Below are 19,569 nucleotides of genomic sequence, written 5' to 3' on the forward strand. Positions count from 1 at the left end.
TTCAATAAGATGTAACACGGCAGTACAGTAATTTAATAACATCACACCAGCTATCCAGATCAAATTTGACTACGGTCTGCGGAACTAAACCAAAGGTAAACATTATTTTGACAGTCTGTGTCCATGTGCAACAAATGATCTGACCAGAAGAGTAGCTCAATCAATCAAAATGTATTTGTAGAGCACTTTTCTTGCAGCGAATTGCAACCTGGGTTTGTATACATTTTTCATGGCTGAATTCATGAACTTCTTAAGGACTTTCAAAGCCAGTTTTTTAAATACTCCAGTACAGTTAAGAAATCCAATATGAATCATGTATTTTGTAGGGCCACAATTATCTGCAATTTGCATGTCATTTTTGATCTTATGTGCGTGTGCATTTATCAAGACATATGCTTTTCACTACTTGAGTAAATTGTAAATATACTTGTTTTGAGACAAAAATGACATGGATATGGAGCTTACATTTTCAGTTGCAGGAAGTTCTCCCCCATTACAATTTACCGCGCTACCATCATTTTTTTGCATGGCCCATAATAAATATCTATAATTGATAGGTGCTCCTTGCACTATTACACATTTAATAGTGCCCTTTTAGTTGGAGCATGGACCTGTCCTGTAGGGGGTGATGATGCTTTGTAGTACAATGCCATACAAACTAATACTTCCTGCTGTTGATAATGAGGGAAGAAGTAATGCAATGGCTAAACCAAGCCACCAGAGAGCAGTGTCAGCGTTATTTTAACGCAGACTCGTTGCAAAACATGGAAACAATTTCAAGCATTTACAAGCACTTCACCCAAAATTTTAAATCCTTAAAAACACAACATTAAAATTCAAGCATCTGCAAAGATTTCAAGCGCCCGTACAAATCCTGTGCAACATGAAGTGCTGTAAAAAACATTAAATGTACAAAAAGAAAAAAAATCCCCTCGTTTCAGATCAATGACTATAAAACTATTCTAATTCCAAAATGAACATACATTTGATAGAACATTAAAACATTGTTATAAAATTAAAGGTTATGTGCGTGATTCGAAATTCAGAGTTGCTAAAATGTGTCGTGCAATTATATAATGTGACGTTCACTCCTTTTAAGAATACACATGAGTGAACAGCAGTTACGTTCTCATTATTTTCTTCAATTCTGTGCATGAAATATGGATGGGTGGATGTTACTAAATAGGTATACCTCAATTTTGGACACACACACACACAAAATTCCTGATAGGTGATTTTGATTTTTTTTCAGTGACCAAGTTTGTGCTTTATATCTGATAAAAAATGAGCTGAATCACGAATCAATCCAGCACAGATGCAAAAGTCAAAACCAAGCACCAGCTTGATCGTTTTTCTAATTACTTATTTCTTTTTTTCAAATAGTCGTTCAGAAATTGGTGGTGGCGGACACAACAAAAAGAGTTTTTATAATTATTCAACCCTTGGCAGGTATTTATTATTTTCTTTTTTGGTGGTTTTGATGAGTTATCATCAAAGAAAAAGCATTGAGGGTGAAAAAAACACTACGGGCGGGATAAAAAAGCACTGAATATTTTGAGCGGTTGGAAATTAAAAAAAAATGAAAGTGACAAAGTTAGAATATAGCAAAGTCATGGATATTGTATGGTCAAAATACCTCAAGTGTTGATGAGGTTATTTTTAACCTCAAAGGGTTGAATGTGCCATTTTATCGGTTAAAAAAACATGATACATAAAGAAGAGGTGAAAGTAGAAATAAAAATAGAGTAGTGCTTGGAGATTGGTTATAAGTGGTTTTATAAGTCGTACAAGTAATGTTTGTATTACAAATAAATGAACAATTTCTGATATTGATCTCTCTGGCGCTCTTTGTCTAAAGATGCACAGTACCAGCTCAGTAGCCTAGATGGTAAGGCGCCCGCTTTGAGACTGGGAGGTTCGGGTTCGCGCCCCGGCCGAGTCATTCCTAAGACTTAAAAAGTGGTCGGCGGCGCCCTCTCTTGGCTGCGGCTGCATCGGGTCAGGTGCAATCGACATTTCGTTCTGTGTACATTGTTACACAGAATGACAATACAAGGAAATTATTATTATTATTATTAAATGCATTGAACTAACTTCTGGATTTTAACCTAGTGCAACATTTAAAATAGCAATATAAATATTGCTGGAATTCCTTTTCTCAATTTTTGTAGTTTTCATAGAAAATGCATTTTGTGTAAATTGCTATGAACTGGAGAAGTGAATGGAAGGATTAATAGTTTAAGTAGCTCAGACATCACCTTTTGTTTTAAACCTTTATTTTGGGTATATGTTAAGTCTCAGGGATACAGTGGCTTGCGAAACTATTTGGCCCCTTGAACTTTGTTCTTCATGATGACCTCTGAGACTATCGCAGTGCAGGTGCATTTATACAGAGACTTGATTACAAAGTTTCAGAAAAAAAAACAAGCACAAATTAACTTTTGAGCTCAAAAAGATGTGATCGTTCAGTATCAACTTGATTTCTATAGATTCCAGTGACATTTTAGTGTGGAAACTAGTCTGATCTCCACCCATGAACAATATGATTCCCAATAATAGTTGAACTACAACTATGCTATTACTACAAGTATGCAAAAAGTCGCTATTTAATTAATGTGCGCTATCCTTACTGTTATAAAAAATCACGACGCTCCAATTATTTTACAACAATGTTTAAAGACCTATGACTTGTTCCTTTCTTTAACCGTGGTGATTTTATTTTTTCTTAAGTGTAGTCTTTCAATGCTTGATTTTACAGTTTTAAAGTGTACAGGCCAAAACCGACCACAAAGTAGTATTGCTATAAAGGAGAGGGGGAAAAACATTAATTGTGTTTGTTCTTTTGCTGAAAAGGAAAAAAAAAACAGAAGCTAAGTGCAAGCATCCTCGCAACGGCAAGCAGACTCCAACTGAGCTCTGTCTCATCTCCCGTTTGTGCAGGAAGTAATTAAAGGCTGTGCTTCATTCAAGTGGAGTCCATCCTCTCTCTATCATCCCGTCAAATTCCTTCTTATTTACACTCTCCATGGGCGGGAAAAAAAAGCATTGCGCTTGCTTACGGCTGGTGAGTGTTATCGTCAGAGTACACATCGTGCCTCACTTTAAAATAACCAGACCGTGATGTTACAAAGGTTAGCCTTCATTGTTTGTCTGACGTTATTTCCCTATCAGCTGAGGATTTTGTACATTTACTTTTTAACTTGAATTTTCAGGAGGTTGTAGAGTACACTCATATCTTTGAGAAAGTAAAACAAATGGATACACACATACATACATAGATACAGTACAGACTTTTTCTCAAAAATAATAAACACACAGAGAATGTCGAATTGAATTGTCTTTATTGTCATTGATATCAACGTTGTAAAGCATTAAATGCAATGCAGTTTGGACATGGCACTCCAGGGTAAACATTTTATACAGACTTTATAAAGAAAAAAGATCAAATGCACTATTATATGATATTTGTTTTGATATCTGTTTTTATCTTCTCTTATCCTTTATTTTTCACAGTAATTGCGTTCCAAAAACAATAGTTGAAACCCGCGAGTTAGAAACCTTTATTTTATTAACTATGTACTGTAATCATTTATCTCTCAAGTGTAAACCCAACTTGCAGGTTCACATATGTATTTAACAAATAAAAGTACTTTACTTTTTCAACTTTTTTTTCACAATTAAGATCTTACTGTGAAATTTTTATTTTTTACAAAATTTTGCTGTTTTGTTGAATGGATTAAGGAACCGATCCACTTTAATTTACATAATACTTTGCCAACATTATGTGGACATTATGGAGAACTGCAATTACTTTCCAGTTCTGTCCAACACAAATCGTTTTGTTTTTCATTATCAAACTATTTTGAAAAAGCGCCAAAGAGCCACTAGGGAGCGCCAAAGACCTTCATGTAGGTCCAAAAAAAGTTTACCGGGTGGAGAGGTCCAACTTTGAGGGCAATAGGAAGCATCTTTCATCCTATGTTTAGCCAATAAGAATGCAGAAAACAATGCAAGTTGAAAATCCGCATCTTAGCAAAACCGTGACTGTGATACAACAAAGGATTACTGTATTTATCTTTTTTTTTATTGACATGAATGTCCTTTATTTCGTGTACAGCAACATTGAGTGTCCCGAAAGGTACTTTGAAATAAAATGTATTGGGTTTTTTTTTTTTACTTAATTTGAAAGTTGATCTAACCATTTAAAGCTCAGAAAGGTAGCTAAAAATACACATATTAAAGATGTAAATGCAAAAGTGTGACCACCTTTTTTAAACAGCGATGTTGTATTTTCGTTTTTTCCAGTGCATGCTGGTAGCCACTATTTAAAGTGCTGGTTAATAATCCCATATAAAGTTTAATCTTTCCAAAAGGCTCAAATAATTGTTTGGGTGATCATTGCAATTTGCTCTTGAATTTTGGCGATGGCAAAAGTCCCTAATGGTCCATCTCCTTTAGTATGACGCGAAACTGTCATTTGCACTTGTGTGTGTGGAATGTTTCTATCTACTGTAACTGATCAATTTCAGCATACCAGAATCCAGCTCTGATCCCATCTGGCATATGCAAATGAAACTTCAATCTTACGCCAGCCATTTCGGCTGCATTTCAATCGCAGCCACATTATCGAGCTAACACTTTAATTATTGTACAGACTCTCTCGAGGTTTGTTTTCTTTAATAGTCAAACGCGTTCAGTTCAAGCAGCACTTTGGCTGTAAAACAGCAGTTGCTAAAATTTAGCAGCGACATCAAACAAAGTCCCCTTTCCCAACTGCAATCAATTCAGCTGGAGTCCAAAAGTTACATTTTCCAAATGTGGAACTTAATCATTTATTGACAGCTTGGCTTTGATGACAAATGATAAACTTCACAGCAGTAATGAAGCGTGGAATTACATTACCTGATGAGGCAAGAAATTGCATGTTTAGAATGCAAATATAGCACTCATCTTCGTCACCAAGTGATGAGGTGAAACCTAATATCGCGCGGGCAGATTATCAAAGCTTGCTGTCTAAATCTGATACAGCGGGGACGTCACGCCGACCACATCGCTGAGGAAAACACGCTGGACAATTCTTTAGGTACTCGGTTTGGTTCAACCTCATACGAAAGTGTCAAGTCACATTTATTTGTATAGCCCTTAATCACAAAAATGTCTCAAAGGACTGCACAGGATTACACAATTACACAATTACCTGATCTAAAAACCAACAAGTGGACATTTATCTTTTCTGGTCTTCGCCTCAGCTTAAGTGTGCTGTTCGGAATTTGAAATTTTCTACACGCTGATGCCATCTTCTGGCTAAAATCATCTTTGCTGTCTCTGTCAAGCTGCTTGTTTGACCAGTGCAGGTAAGTGTATTTCTTAGAAGCAGTAAAAAAAACTATGAAGAGTACATACTACGGAGACTCAAAGTTACTAATTTGTCATGTTTTACTCCTTTTTTGTCCAGCTTTTCGTGAGGATATTGGTTTTCCAGGTACCTGTAGGAGCACTGCAAAATTTGCACTGGCATAGTTTCTGAGCTCTCTTATCTTCTTTCAGGAGTAGTTGCGTCGTTTCCTTTAAATAAAGGCTCCATTAACTCACTCATGAATGAGTTTAATGCTACCCTGGCTAGTTTCCTGGATTCCATTGCGCCCCTACGGCTTAAATCTCGACCTAAAAGACACACGCCTTGGTTTACTGATGAAACTAGATCGCTTAAACAATACTGCAGGAAATTTGAAAGAAAATCGCATGCTACCAAGCTTGAGGTTTTCTATCAAACCTGGTGTGACAGCTGGTTAAAGTGCAAAGCAGCCCTTGCCTCTGCAAGATTAGCGTATTTTTCGAAGGCGATTGCGGCACAAAATAACCCTAAAATTATTTTCGACTCTGTAGCATCGCTAACAAGGCAACAGATTATTCCAGATAGTTCTACCCATTCAGCCCATGACTTTATGGTCTTCTTTGATAAGATTTAACGTATATGGGAAGAGATTTATAAAGACCATGTAAATACGTCAAATATTAAAGGTCTGAAAATTATAGATGCGCCACATGGTGGGTGTCCAGGGATTTTTTCCCGATTTAGTGATCTGTCACTTGATAATCTTAAACAGTTGGTGAATACGGCCAAACCGACTACTTGCCTCTTTGACCCGCTTCTGGGTTCACTGTTTAAAGACCTTTTTGGGGTCCTTGGACCTTCATTTCTAAATATTATAAACATATCACTCTCCTGAAGTGTAGTTCCAGCGGCTTTTAGGTCCGCTGTTATTGAGCCTACACTGAAACCACCCAACCTTGATCCAGAAAGCTTAATTAGAGACCTGTGTCAAACCTGTTTCTTTCTAGAGTACTTGAAAAAGTTGTGGCACAGCAGCTGAATGATTTTAGATCCAAGAACAATCTTTTTGAATCAATGCAATCAGGAATCAGGGCTAACCACTCTACTGAGACAGCCCTGATTAAGGTAACCAATGATCTACTGGCTTCATTACTCATGCTGCTGCTGGACCTTAGTGCTGCCTTTGACACTGTGGACCATATCTTAGTAGAACGGTTAGAAAAAAACGATTGGTCTCTCAGGAGCCGTCCTCTTATGGCTCAGATAAGACGCACTTTGGTGAAATGACATCTGAGGCCTTTAGTGTTACCTGTGGTGTTCGGCAGGATTCAGTACTTGGCCCCCTTTTCAGCATTTACATGATCCATTAGGTGATATTATTCGCAAGTATAATATTAGTTTCCATTGCTACGCAGATGACACTCAACTATATCACCCGATGGAGGAATCTGCCACACTAAACTGTGGAAATTTGGAGGCATGCATCACTGAGATAAAAGAATGGATGTCACTCAACTTCTTGTGCTTTAACTCTGAAAAGACTGAAATGTTAATTATTGGTCCATCTAAATGCCGTGACTTGTTCTCAAAAACTGTTTTGAACATTGACAAATGTAATATCACCCAGAGTGACTCAGTCAAAAATGTAGGTGTCATATTTGACCGCAATCTGTCCTTTCAAACACACATTAAGAATATTACTAGAACAACTTTTTTCCATCTTTGCAACATTGCTAAAATTCGCCCTATGCTGTCTCAGTCGGATGCAAAGATTATAATTCATGCGTTTGTTACATCCCGTCTCGATTACTGTAATTCACTACTCTCCGGTCTCCCAAAGTCCAAAATCAAGAGCCTTCAGCCAGTACAAAATGCTGCAGCGAGGTTTTTAACTAAGACAAGAAAGTTTGATCACATTACCCCAATTTTAGCTAACCTGCATTGGCTCCCTGTTAGCTTAAGATGTGGCATTAGCTCAGGAGGTAGAGCGCTCATCTTGGGATCAAGAGATCACAGGTTCGGTTCCCGGCTCCTCCGTGTTATATGTCAAAGTGTCCCTGGGCAAGACACTGAATCCCTAATGCCCCCAATAAGCAGGTCGGCGCCTTGCATGGCTGCATGGCTGCTATTGGTGTGTGAGTGTGTGTGTGAATGGGTAAGTGTGAAGCACATTGTAATGCGCTTTGGGAGGTCTTCATTGACTTGAAAAGCGCTATATAAATGCAGACCATTTATCATTTACCATTTTAAGGTTCTGTTGGTAGTATACAAAGTAATGCATGGACTTGCTCCATCATATCTTTCAGATTTAATTTACCCCAATGTTCTGGTCCGGAGCCTTTGCTCTGAAAATGCTAGTCTACTAGTGATCCCAAAAGCCAAGAAGAGATCCGCAGGTTCGAGAGCGTTCTCCATTCAGGCCCCAGTGCTGTAGAATACTCTTCCCCCTGAGATTCGATCGGCGACATCAGTGGAAATGTTTAAATCTAAGCTTAAAACATACTTCTATTCTATAGCATATGAATAACCTATATTTTATGTTGACAATATTTGTATATTTTTTGTCGCTGCAACGGTCCCTTCTCAAGGTTTCTTCATTTTCCTCATGATGAGTTTGAGTTTTTCCCTGTCCTCGTGCAGGTTTTAGATCAGGGGATGGTGTACTAATAGTCTGTGATTTGCAATAATCTGTGCTCTGTGCAGCCCTTTGAGAGTGGGCTATACAAATAAACATGACTTGACTTGAATGTTACATAGGTGCTTTTTAGTTTGACTCTATGAGCTTTTGTTCTGAAACAATTGTAATAGAAATATTTGGGGGTTTTATGAACTAATTCGAGGGGGTGATTATGTCATTTCCAAGCACAAAAGTACCACATGTGTGTGTGTTTAATATATAATATAATATTAATTATATATATATATATATATATATATATATATATATATATATATATATATATATATATGTTTTAATGGCTACATTCATAGTTGTATGATGTCCCCTTTTGTTGTTTCGAATTCCCTTCCCCCCACTCCTCAAGAATTCCATGTCTTCTAATTGCCTTGTTTGCTGAGTGTCATCTGCCATGAAAACAAGCTTTGCCAAAAGGAAAGCAAAAGATCAACTTGTGTCATTTGCTCAAAGCCCTCCACATGTTGCTGGGAGATAAGGGCCAACAAATTCAAATTTTTTGTCCTCATTGGTTTAATCCCGGTTAAAGCCAATCTGTGCCCTCAGCCTTTGGGACGCGACGAGGGCAAACGTCTGGAGAAATGGGGGCAGCGGCAGAAACAAGTCCAATTCCGTTTTCATAATAAGCCAGAAAAGTCAGCACCTTTCTATCAAGTTACTCGCAACGCAGCAGAAGCACGTTATGAAAAATATTTCAACCCCCTCAGCAAAAAGCGTCCCACGTGAACGTTCACCTTTAAACTCCAGCTTAAAGAAAGTGTTGTACACAAAACATTCCATTTCCAACTCAGTTATTAACGGGTGCGTTAGCTTCTATGTGTTTCCATGACAACCTGTGCGAAGCCGAACAAAGTCGCACTGTGGTGGTTAAATGCATCGATAACGCACACAATTACAAATTGAAATATTTAGGACTTTTAAAAAAATAAATATGGGTATTTAAAAAAATAATCAGGCAAACGTGTCTTACCTTGTAGGGTTTTCATTTTTGGAAGACTTCAAACGAGTTGTCGGCAAGTGGCTACGGAAAAGGAAAAGGGTCAAACAGTAGCAAGTATGATCCCGAAAATGGCGGTCTTATGATGCCCTCTGTAGACGATACACGTTACTCCAGGTTCTATGCTTACAATTTTTTTAAATGCCTTATTGGACAAAACGCAAACATTTCTTTTAAGTCTTGAATCCGTTTCAAGAAAAAGTACTTCAAAGTGATAAAATTAGTCAAGCTGCGCTTATATTGAAGTCCATATTATTTAATTTGCCTGTATGGTAATAAGGACAATATTTTTGATCTTGCCATAAAGATGAAAAAAAACATATTTGCATTATTATTTACCTGTGTTACGATGAAAACTAGTGTTGATCTAACATATTTTCTTACAAATAAGAAAAATATTGATTTGCATTGACTGCTAAACTCAGGCTCGGGTCACCTGCGAGTTTGAGGGCTCCGCGCAGAGTCTTAGCTGTTCCTAGGACTGTGCTCTTCCGGACTGGGGCTTCTGATGTTGTTCCCGGGATCTGTTGGAGCCACTCTTCCAGTTTGGGGGTTACTACTCCTAGTAGCCCCGGGGACCATGCTGACCTTGACCTTCCACATCTGCTCCTTTCGGATTAGTTCTTCCTGGGGTTGGTGCCTGCTGGGATCACCACATATTTTATCGCAACATGATATTGCCATCATATTCTGGGTCTTGTGTTCACAAAATCAACCCCAGAGGTAAGGTCTTAAGCCCAAGACCAAGTCCTGCTAAAAGTGAGCAGTGAGCTGAGGTATTTTGAGGCCATGAGCACTTTAGGCAAAAAAAACGAAGAAGTTGCCTTTCACAACACATACATTTCTGTCTCTGTCCATTATGCTACCGCATTGTTCTTTTATGTATTTCTGCTACTCTCTCTCTTAAAGGGCAACGCTTCATTCTTAAGGACATACCAATGCTTTGGTTTATGGCCAAATTTTCAACCCATTAAAATAACAGACAGCCCGAAAATGTTTCCGTCAACTCTTAAAGAATTAGTCAATGATGGAATATTGCGGTAATGTAACCTCTGCAGACACAGAAATTTAAAAGAGCTAAATGTTGATAATCTAGTCTTGTTTAACTTACAAAAGACATGCTTTAATTTAGACATTATAAAAAAAGCATGTGGCCAGCTGTATGCTAAAAAAAAATTAAAATGCAAGTCTCCAGCTCAGACCTGGCCATTCTGGACCTCACAAGCCGCATGTCCTGCATGATTTTGGCGGTTTCGCTTCTTTATCTTAGGTTGGTACAAATGATCAGCTCATTGCTGGCAGGGGCTTGAAAAAATCTGGATTGGAGCAGAAAAACTTCAAAAACCAGACAGAACATGCGGCCCTTGAGGACGGATAGCCTGAGTATCCTGAAAAACCTCAAAAACCAGACAGAACATGCGGCCCTTGAGGACGGATAGCCTGAGTATCCTCTACTCATATCAAAGGGTTTGATTTTCTTTATAAATAGAAACCAAGTGCTCTTTCTTGCCACTAGAGGGCACTTAAGCAGTGAGTTGTCATCCCATTACGGTTGTATCCACATTTGGGAATACTTATCTTTGTGAAGAGGTGTTCTCTGTGGCGGACAGTAATAAAACAGCAGTGCTCAAGGTCAACGAACAAACACTTAAATGCCATTTTTAAATGTTGACACCTGATATTGATACTTTTGTAAAAAGCAAAAAAATGCCAAGTTTTAAGAGCCAGCAGCAGCAAGTAGACTGCAGGAGTGCACTGAGAGAAAAAAATAGGCGCGATGGTACGACCTTTGTTTGCACAGATCATTAACAATAAGATGAATCTGGTTTCATGTTAAAGACAATACTGTGCAGTATTTTCTCAGCTTTTGAAGACCCTGCCTGGTAGTTGTATCTGATGTTACTTGTTCGTTCACTTTGAAAACTTTTTTTCCATATCTTTTTTTTTTTAGTTACCGTATGTTCACTATCATGGCGCCCACCGGGTTTAAAGGTGCTGTATCTGTAGCTGGTTCTATTTCTGTAATTTAATGCGATACAGTGTACTGCACAATAGGGAGCGGGTGCTCTCTGCTGCGGCCGCTGTTGTGCACATTTTGCAGAAAAAATCTGATAATTTTATGTGCGTCCTATGGTCATGAAAGTAAAGCAAAAAAATTGAATGACAATTAAGGCAAGAATATTTTTATTTCAAGCTTCCACATGAGTTTGTTTAGGATGGTGAGTTGGTTCAGATGTAGAGCTGCATTTATTCAACTGGTAAGATAAACATCCCACTTAATGCCAAACATGAAAATCATGTTTTTCCATTATTTGTGAATAAATATGTCCCTTTTTATCAGTGATAATATTTTGTGGGGTAGGCTACAAATGTAGACTGAATGATCAAACATAATACTTAAAAACAAAGCTAAATATTTGGTGTTGACATTTTTTTACTGACCCTGCCCACCTGAGAACATAAAGTCTGGATTCCGCTCCCAAGCCAAACTGAGTTTGTCATGCCTTCTTTAAGTTGTTAGCATAAATCACCTCTCCTTTAGAGTCTGAGTCTAAAATATGAAATTTCGGGTTTGCTTTGGGCTTAGTCTTGCAAATCAAGTTAATCGCTTGGGGTTTAGAACCTGCAGGCCTCGGGCTGGATTCTTCAGGCCTGATCTTGCCTTTGATTTACCCTGGTTTAATTTTGTGTCTGTTCTATATGAGTTATTCTGGGCTCAAATTTTTTTTTTTTTGGTTTGAACCAATTTATTGTTCAAATTGGCTCAATTATTGGGCTCAATTGTTACTGTTACTGTTGGTAACAACTGAATAATGATATTGAAGGCTCGGCTAGCACATTTAAAGTAAGAGTGTTTTTACACATTTTGAATGTATCATCATAATGATGTCATCATGAGTGCCGGCCCCAAATGTTTTATTCAAAGCATTGTTAGCGCTTACAAAGATCTGGTGATGTCACTAAGTATTTATGTCTACGCTGTATTAAAATGTGTGATACTATACCTAGGTTCAGTCGGTTGTGGTTAATGGAGTGTTTTTAAAATGTCCGAATCGGGAAAGTTGCATCCAAATACCCTTGACTACAAAGCCTGAAGTCATCTAATCGAGCACTGAGTTGAAGGTACGTGTACTGTCCGGATGGCAACATGTTCAAGTGCATTTGACTTCTAAAATCTGCATATTTTTGTCAGTTAAAATGTATACCGAAATGAATAAATTGGTGTATTTAAATGTTAATGTCATAATTTAACAAGTGTCATATTTTGATCATGAAATCAAATACATTCAAGAAATGACAACCTGCAAGTATGCATGGTTGTAATAGGAATTATGGATATGAAAAGTGTGTCAATAATGGATTTACTAATATTTGTTCATGGATAATATAGCAAATGTTCAACGAGTGAAACAAAAGTACCCATTATTTAAATTTTCCCCCCAAAAAATGTGACTTTTTTAAAACTTGATATTACTAACGATCAATAATTAACTGAATGATCCTCTGTAAACAGTTGATTACATTCTTATCAGCAAAAATTAGACGTCTGGATTTTGGCCTATTATACGACATTTTTAAATATAAACAATTATATACATCACCTGGATCCAAATATATTCACAATAGAGTTAAGACTGTAATCAAATACAATGATTTGTTTATTCCTTTTTCAAATAAAAAACCTAAACATTTGAGAAAAAAATATATATAAAAACAATATAAATACATATCAGATTTAAGATTTTGTAAAGTTATATACAGTGGTTTGCTAAACTATTTGTCCCCCTTGAACGTTGTGACCTTCTGCCAACTTTCAGACTTCAAACATAAAGATATAAAACTATCATTTCAACAACGAGTAGGACACAATCATGAAGTGGAACACACTTTATTTTAAACTTTGTTAACAGATGGAAAATGTAAAAGTGGGTGTGCTAAATTATTCTGCCCCATTGAGTTAATATTTTGTAGCGCCAACTTTTGCTGCGATCACAGCTGCAAGTCGCTTGGGGTATGTCTCTATCAGTTTTGCACATCAAGAAACTGATATTTTGGCCCATTCCTCCTTGCAAAACAACTCGAGCTCAGTGAGGTTGGATGGAAAGCGTTTGTGAACTGCAATTTTCAGTTCTTTCCACAGATTATCAATTGGATGGAGGTCTGGACTTTGACTTGGCCATTCTAACACCTTGATATGTTTTTTGGTGAACCATTCCATCATAGCTTTTGCTTTGTTTTGGATCATTGTCTTGTTGGAAGACAATTATATGTCCCAGTCTTCCAAAATGGTCATGTATTTGGCTCCATCCATCTTTCCATTATTTTAACCATCTTCCCTGTCACTGCTTAAGAAAAGCAGGCCCAAAACCATGATGCTGCCACCATCATGTTTGACTGTGGGGATGGTGTGTTGAGGGTGATGAGCTGTGCTGCTTTCACGCCAAACATAAAGTCTTGTGTGGTGTGTCTACCAAGTGGCATGTGGCAAACTTTAAACAACACTTTATATGGATTTGAGCAGTAAACGACTGATTGTTGTCCAATGGACAGATTGTTCCACCTCAGCTGTAGACCTCAGTAGTTCATCCAGAGTGATTGTGGGCCTCTTGGCTGCATTTCTGATCAGTTTTCTCCTTGTATGAGCTGAAAGTTTAGGGGGATGGCCCGATCTTGGTAGATTTGCAATGGTCTGATGCTCCTTCCATTTCAATATTATTGCTTGCACAGTGCTCCTTGGGATGTTTAAAGCTTGGGAAATCTTTTTGTATCCAAATCCAGCTTTAAACTTCTCCACAATAGCATCTCGGACCTGCCTGGTGTGTTCCTCATTCTTCATGATGTTCTCTGCGCTTTAAACAGACCTCTGAGACTATCACAGTGCAGGTGCATTTAGATCAACATTGAATCATTCATATTCCTCACTGAACTTCTGGACAGAGTTTGCGGCACTGAACGTAAAGGGGCTGAATAATTTTGCACACCCCCTTTTTTGTTTTTTATCTGTTAAAAAAGTTTAAAATATCCAATATAGTCTGTTCCACTTCATGATTGTGCCCCACTTATTGTTGATGTTTTACAAGAATAGACATTTTTATATCTTTATGTTTGAAGTCTGTAATGTGGCAAAAGGTCACAAAGTTCATGGTGACCAAATAGTTTCGCAAGCCACTGTGTGTGTGTGTCTGTAAAAGAAAAAAACAACTTAATTTTAATATTGCCGAACTCACGATCTTCTATCTCAAAATATAAGAATATCATGGAAATGCATACTCATAAACAATATTCAGTCATATTAAAATAAATGGTTTATTTGCATAACAGAATATAAAGAACTTCATCACGATGTTCTAATTTTCTAAAGCAGATCTATATATTAGAATCGGGCGATACTTTGAATTTTGATCTCGATCCAATCCGAGTAAACGCAGTGTAGTATCGATCAATCACGATCCGATACCGAAACTTAACATGTAAATATGATGATTATTGAATAATTGAACTCCTTTCTCCCTGAGTTAGTTAGAGTTGCGCTAAAAAAAAAATAGCACAAAGATTCCCGGCACTAAAAATGTTTTATTCATGAAATGAATACAAAGCAAACTTTAACAACATAAAAATGCATCCAAATATTTCTATCACAACTGTTTCAGAACAAAAGTCAATAGAATTAAACCACAAAAAAGCGGCAAAGTAACAAAAGTTAAAAAATATCACTAATTCAACATGAAAACTATGATACCGTCCACCACACCTTATTTTGAAAATGAACAAAAAGTTCAAATAGTGTAAACAACATTAAATGAAAGTCTTAAACAGTATAAAAAATACTTCAACAACTTTCAGAACAAATGTCAAGACAGTCAAACTAAAACAAGTTGCAAAGTAACTAAAATAAATAACATGAAGAAAGGTAAATTACCTTCCATTGCATTGTATTTTGAAAATAAAGCCATTTGGTGCAAATAAAGGGTAATACAATTGGATTTGAATTGAAAGTTATAATATATACATATAATCGTATGTTCCAGTAAAAACATTATTATACCACAGTGATATTTGAAAGCGAATAGTAGTGATCCAATCGAAGTACTCGCTCAGTATCAATAATATCCATATTTGAATCGTTTAGCTCACCCTTTGTGTAGTATTTCGGGGATTTTGCCACCTGGAGTGAAATCACTTTCTCAAGTAACCCAAGTAACAACCAATCATAGCCCAGCTTAAAAAAACAGCCATGAGCCGTGATAAGTCATCTGCTGAACCTGGGCAACTGACACAAAAGTCAAAATGGCCTCTCAGATAGACTAAATACAGGTGGATTTTGCTCATGTACAATTTCCCTGGAAATAGAGGGGCATAGGACACGAGAGAGCGAAATATTTTGAGAAATTACATTTTGCTTGACTACCCTTTTAAAAAACCTTTATTTTATGTACACATGATGTACTACATTTCAGATTAAATGTTGGTGACTGGTACGGACAGGATCATCAATCACCATTTTCTGTGCGGCTTATCCTCACTAGGGTCTCGGAAGTGTCCATCCCAGCCGACATCAGGCAGTGATCAGGGGGACACCCTGAACTGGTTCCCAGCCAGTCCCCGAGGCACGTAGACATACAACTCACTAGCTCATTCACACCTATGGACAATTTGCCATTTAACCTTTTTTTATAATGTGGGAGGAAACCGTAGTGCCCGGAGAAAACCGACACAGGCCCGGGGAGAACATGCAGACTCCACAAGGAGGCTGCGGTAGCTAGAATTTAACCCTGGACATCTGCCCCATGGAGCTGCGCGCTAACCACCCAGTCACTGTTCTGCCAGGATAAATCCAAATATCCATATTCTTCATACTAAGCAAATACATGGATCGGATAGATACTATTGTCCCGGGATCGATACTTTGCTCCTTTATCAAATGTCCTCAAAGCGCCGCTTCTCTACATAGCTAGCAGAGTCCTTTCTCACCTAGCACCCTTGGCCACTCTTAATTTTATGCCTGAGTGTTTACCTGACAGGCACACTGTCAGCCTATCTCCCTACCTGGCCTGCTACTGCATTTTGCCTGCCAAAAACAAATACACATGCTTCCCAGGAGCTTAATATTCTACTTAGGCAAAACCAATAGGTCAAGTCATGTTTATTTGTATAGCCCTTAATCACAAAGAGTCTCAAAGGGCTGCAATAATTTGCACAAACACATGAAAAAAAGCAACGGGCCGCAATCAAAAATGGAAACATGTTACTGTTACTGAACACAAACACAAACGTGTAAATCCTTTCTCCCTATGGCAACGGAGCCAATGAGACAATTGACACTATTTTCATAACTGACTTTATTTTTTCTAAATATTGCAAAATATAAATGAAGGAATATAAGCAAAAAACACTCACAAAATGTTGTGGACCATGGCCAACCCAAATGCCCAAACAAGTTAGGCACCTCAGCACCCAAGTTGGTCATGCTTTTGTCCCTCCAGATGAAACGGGACACAAGAAAGCGGTCGCATCACTTGGGTCAGGGTGACACCAAACACTCGTCTACTCAACAGCAGGGCCTGACAGTTTCCCAGCGAAAACCTGGATTAGATGTTTTGTCTGTTTTATGTTTTGCTTAACTTCCTATTTGATTCCTTATAGAAACATGGATGGCCAAGGAGACGGAGAACACAATGGTCCAAATCGTAAGTGGATGTCATGTGATTTCTAGCGTACTTATCTCAGCTTGAAAATATTTTGCGCTTTTGCTGTTGTGGCGTAGCTGGCATAGCTAAAACGTGGTCCATTCATCACCAAGTCTTAATTATCTTGCAGGCTACCGTACACTCGTACCAGTCGGAGGAGACCTACCACCGACTGATGATAGTGATGATGATTTTCATGATGATGATGATGATGATGATGATGATGATGATGATGATGAAAATGATGAAAATGATGAAAATGATGAAAATGATGGCAATGACAATGTCAATGCCGTTGGGGAAGACTCAGAATCACTTTTCCTCATGCATTTGTTTGTAAATCATTTCATGAGATTGCATGAGCTGCAACAAGCTAACACCGACCAACAAAACGTGGCGAGTGACGTTGTGACCGAAAATAGTAACGCTGATGATATGCTTGACCGCCAAGATGAGCCGGACGTCTCGGTCGAGTCGGAGGTCGCCGTCAACCAGCCCATGGAAGAGGACGATGACCCCCTGCCGGGACCGTCCAGGATCAGGCCTCTGGATGAAGAAGATGACGAAAGGAGAAACCGCTACTTTTGCTGGTGGCACATGATCGATAACAGTTCCGACGGCAGCACCGACTTGGAAGACGAGCAGGACCCCATCCCCTTTGTCGCCAAGAAGCGCTTGTGGGAGGACGTGGATGAGAACTTGAGACGGCAGGGCGATCTGTCCCCCATGACTCTCGGCGGGGGACACCAGCTTCACGGCTCCAAAGATCCTGGCAACGATGAGAGAGGACATTCCACGGTGGGTGACTTTCTACTCGCCGCACAAGAGCCTATGGAGGACATGCAGCCCCAGGAAAACTACGAGAAAGAGACTAAGAACGGAAAGAAGCGATTCAAAAGATGAGAAGCAATGACTGGGAAACAAATTGGCTGCACATGCACTCTTCATTTCAATCACAGGAATACTTTCAGAAAAAATTCAATGCAAATGCTTTTCAACTTTATCCAGCGCTAAAACCACCAGCCTATTCCAATATGGCCAAAGAATTCAGCCTCCAAAACCAGCAAATGTCCTAAAATTGGTCCTAAGGTAAGCGTCAGTAACAAAGTTGAAAACAATGTCTCGAGCCGCAAAAATAAGGAAATCTTTACGCAATATCTCATTTTTCACGCAATAGTCAAAAACTGCGAATTAGAATATTTTTTTTACGAAAAACACAAATTACAGGTTGATTTAACAATTTAAAGTACTGTACTTTATAAACGTTTTGTTTTACAAGTAACGACTGGGTGGAAGCCCTGCAATTGGCTGGCAACCAGTTCATGGTGTCCCCTGCCCACTGCCCATTGATGGCTGGGACGGGCTCCAGCCCCCCCGCAACCCTAATGAGGATAAGCAGTACGGCTAATGAGATGATGATGACTGGGTGGAAACGTATGTTGGCCTGGAGAGGGATGAGTGCCAACAGACTGTACTTGCCCAAGACACACCACGGGAAATGGTGCCCCTACAACCCTTGTGATTAAGGGATCTAACCAACCAACCAATCGTCAAATTATAGTTTTCAAAATAATGCCGTTTTATTGCACAAGTGTATGAATTCAGGACACGATCCACTTTACTCTCTATGATACTTTGCCGCTATCATGTGGACTTTATGAAAAACTGCATTTACCTTCCTGTTCCGCCCCACAGAAACCCCTATATTTTTCCAATTCAAACATTTTTGAAAAAGAGACCCACTAGGGAGAGCCCAAGAGCTGCATGTGGCTCCAGAAAAAGCTCAGTGGGTGGGGAGGTCCAACTTTTTGGGGTGATAGAAAGCATTTTCCTCTGTTTACCCAATCAGAATGCAGAACACAATGTGTGATGAAACTCTGCAAAGTACTAAAACCATGATAAACCGCCAGTATAATAATTTTATATATATATATCTCATCTCATCTCATCTCATCAGCCGTACCGCTTATCCTCATTAGGGTCGCGGGGGGGCTGGAGCCCATCCCAGCCATCTCCGGGCAGTGGGCAGGGGACATATATATATATATATATATATATATATATATATATATATATATATATATATATATATATATATATATATATATATATATATATATATATATATATATGTATATATACATACATACATATATACATACATATATACATACATACATACATTATCTACACCACTTATCCTCATTAGGGTCGCGGTGCTGGAGCCCATCACAGCTATCTTCTGGCAGTGGGCAGGGGACACCCTAAACTGGTTGCCAGCCAATCGCAGGGCACACATCCTTTTATGAGTCCACTGGATATCTCCATAGTCAGATGCCACTCGCAAAGCACGCACTGTAGCTGTTTGTACATTACCATTGATAAACTAGAGAACATTGAGGAAACCCATCCCAAAACTATTCTACTTAAAATAAAAGTCACAGATGTGCTGTTAAACCCTGTAAGACCAAGGGTTTTAAAATTACATTTTTACCTTTAAAAAAAACAGTACAATTGTTCTTTTTTGCTGTTGACTTTTTTTACATCAATATAATCGTTGGGTGTTATTGTTGGGACTCGAAATTATTCTGGGTGCCACATTTATGTCTAAGCCCCGCCTACAAGTGTAGAACTCTCATATCTGAAAAACTGTGGCTGAGGAATTCAACAGTTGTTTTCTTTTTTACAGATGCACAGTTAATAAACACTACAAGAGATTAAATCTTCGTGAAATAAATTGATAATGAAGGGTGAAAACTCTGTAATCGTTTTATAATCAAATCTCACATCCCTCAATCGTAATTTAATTAAGAGCCTCCAAAAAGACCCCAGCCCTCCAGCTAGGGTGCACGTT

The 19,569-nt window shown here is 38.4% G+C and overlaps 2 protein-coding genes across 6 annotated transcripts in view; one reads left to right on the forward strand and one right to left on the reverse strand.

Annotated features, from left to right (window-relative positions):
* stk33 (serine/threonine kinase 33) overlaps positions 1 to 10,194 on the reverse strand; it is a 34,212-nt gene extending 24,018 nt beyond the window's left edge. Inside the window, exons 1-2 of the mRNA XM_088334394.1 lie at positions 9,464 to 10,194; positions 9,001 to 9,051 (exon numbers count right to left, since the gene is read on the reverse strand). The gene's annotated coding sequence lies outside the window, so the exon portion shown is untranslated. The remainder of the gene's footprint in view (positions 1 to 9,000; positions 9,052 to 9,463) is intronic.
* On the forward strand, positions 16 to 18,745 carry LOC148367456 (uncharacterized). 5 transcript variants are annotated; one of them, XM_088334399.1, is made up of 5 exons: positions 16 to 95; positions 2,941 to 3,064; positions 15,555 to 15,635; positions 16,672 to 16,715; positions 16,846 to 18,745. In XM_088334399.1, the coding sequence occupies exons 4-5, from the start codon at positions 16,676 to 16,678 to the stop codon at positions 17,616 to 17,618; spliced, it is 813 nt and encodes a 270-aa protein (XP_088190525.1). In that variant the 5' UTR covers positions 16 to 95; positions 2,941 to 3,064; positions 15,555 to 15,635; positions 16,672 to 16,675; the 3' UTR covers positions 17,619 to 18,745. The 5 variants fall into 5 exon arrangements, with proteins under 5 accessions (XP_088190525.1, XP_088190526.1, XP_088190522.1 ...); XM_088334400.1 differs by lacking the exon at positions 15,555 to 15,635; XM_088334397.1 differs by lacking the exons at positions 16 to 95; positions 2,941 to 3,064 and adding an exon at positions 12,012 to 12,150 and having other exon boundaries at positions 15,486 to 15,635.
* The last annotated feature ends 824 nt before the right edge of the window (positions 18,746 to 19,569 follow it).

The sequence above is a fragment of the Urocampus carinirostris genome, chromosome 4, assembly GCF_059441175.1.
Source record: "Urocampus carinirostris isolate Australia breed hairy pipefish chromosome 4, RoL_Ucar_1.0, whole genome shotgun sequence".
Taxonomy (NCBI): Eukaryota; Metazoa; Chordata; class Actinopteri; order Syngnathiformes; family Syngnathidae; genus Urocampus; species Urocampus carinirostris.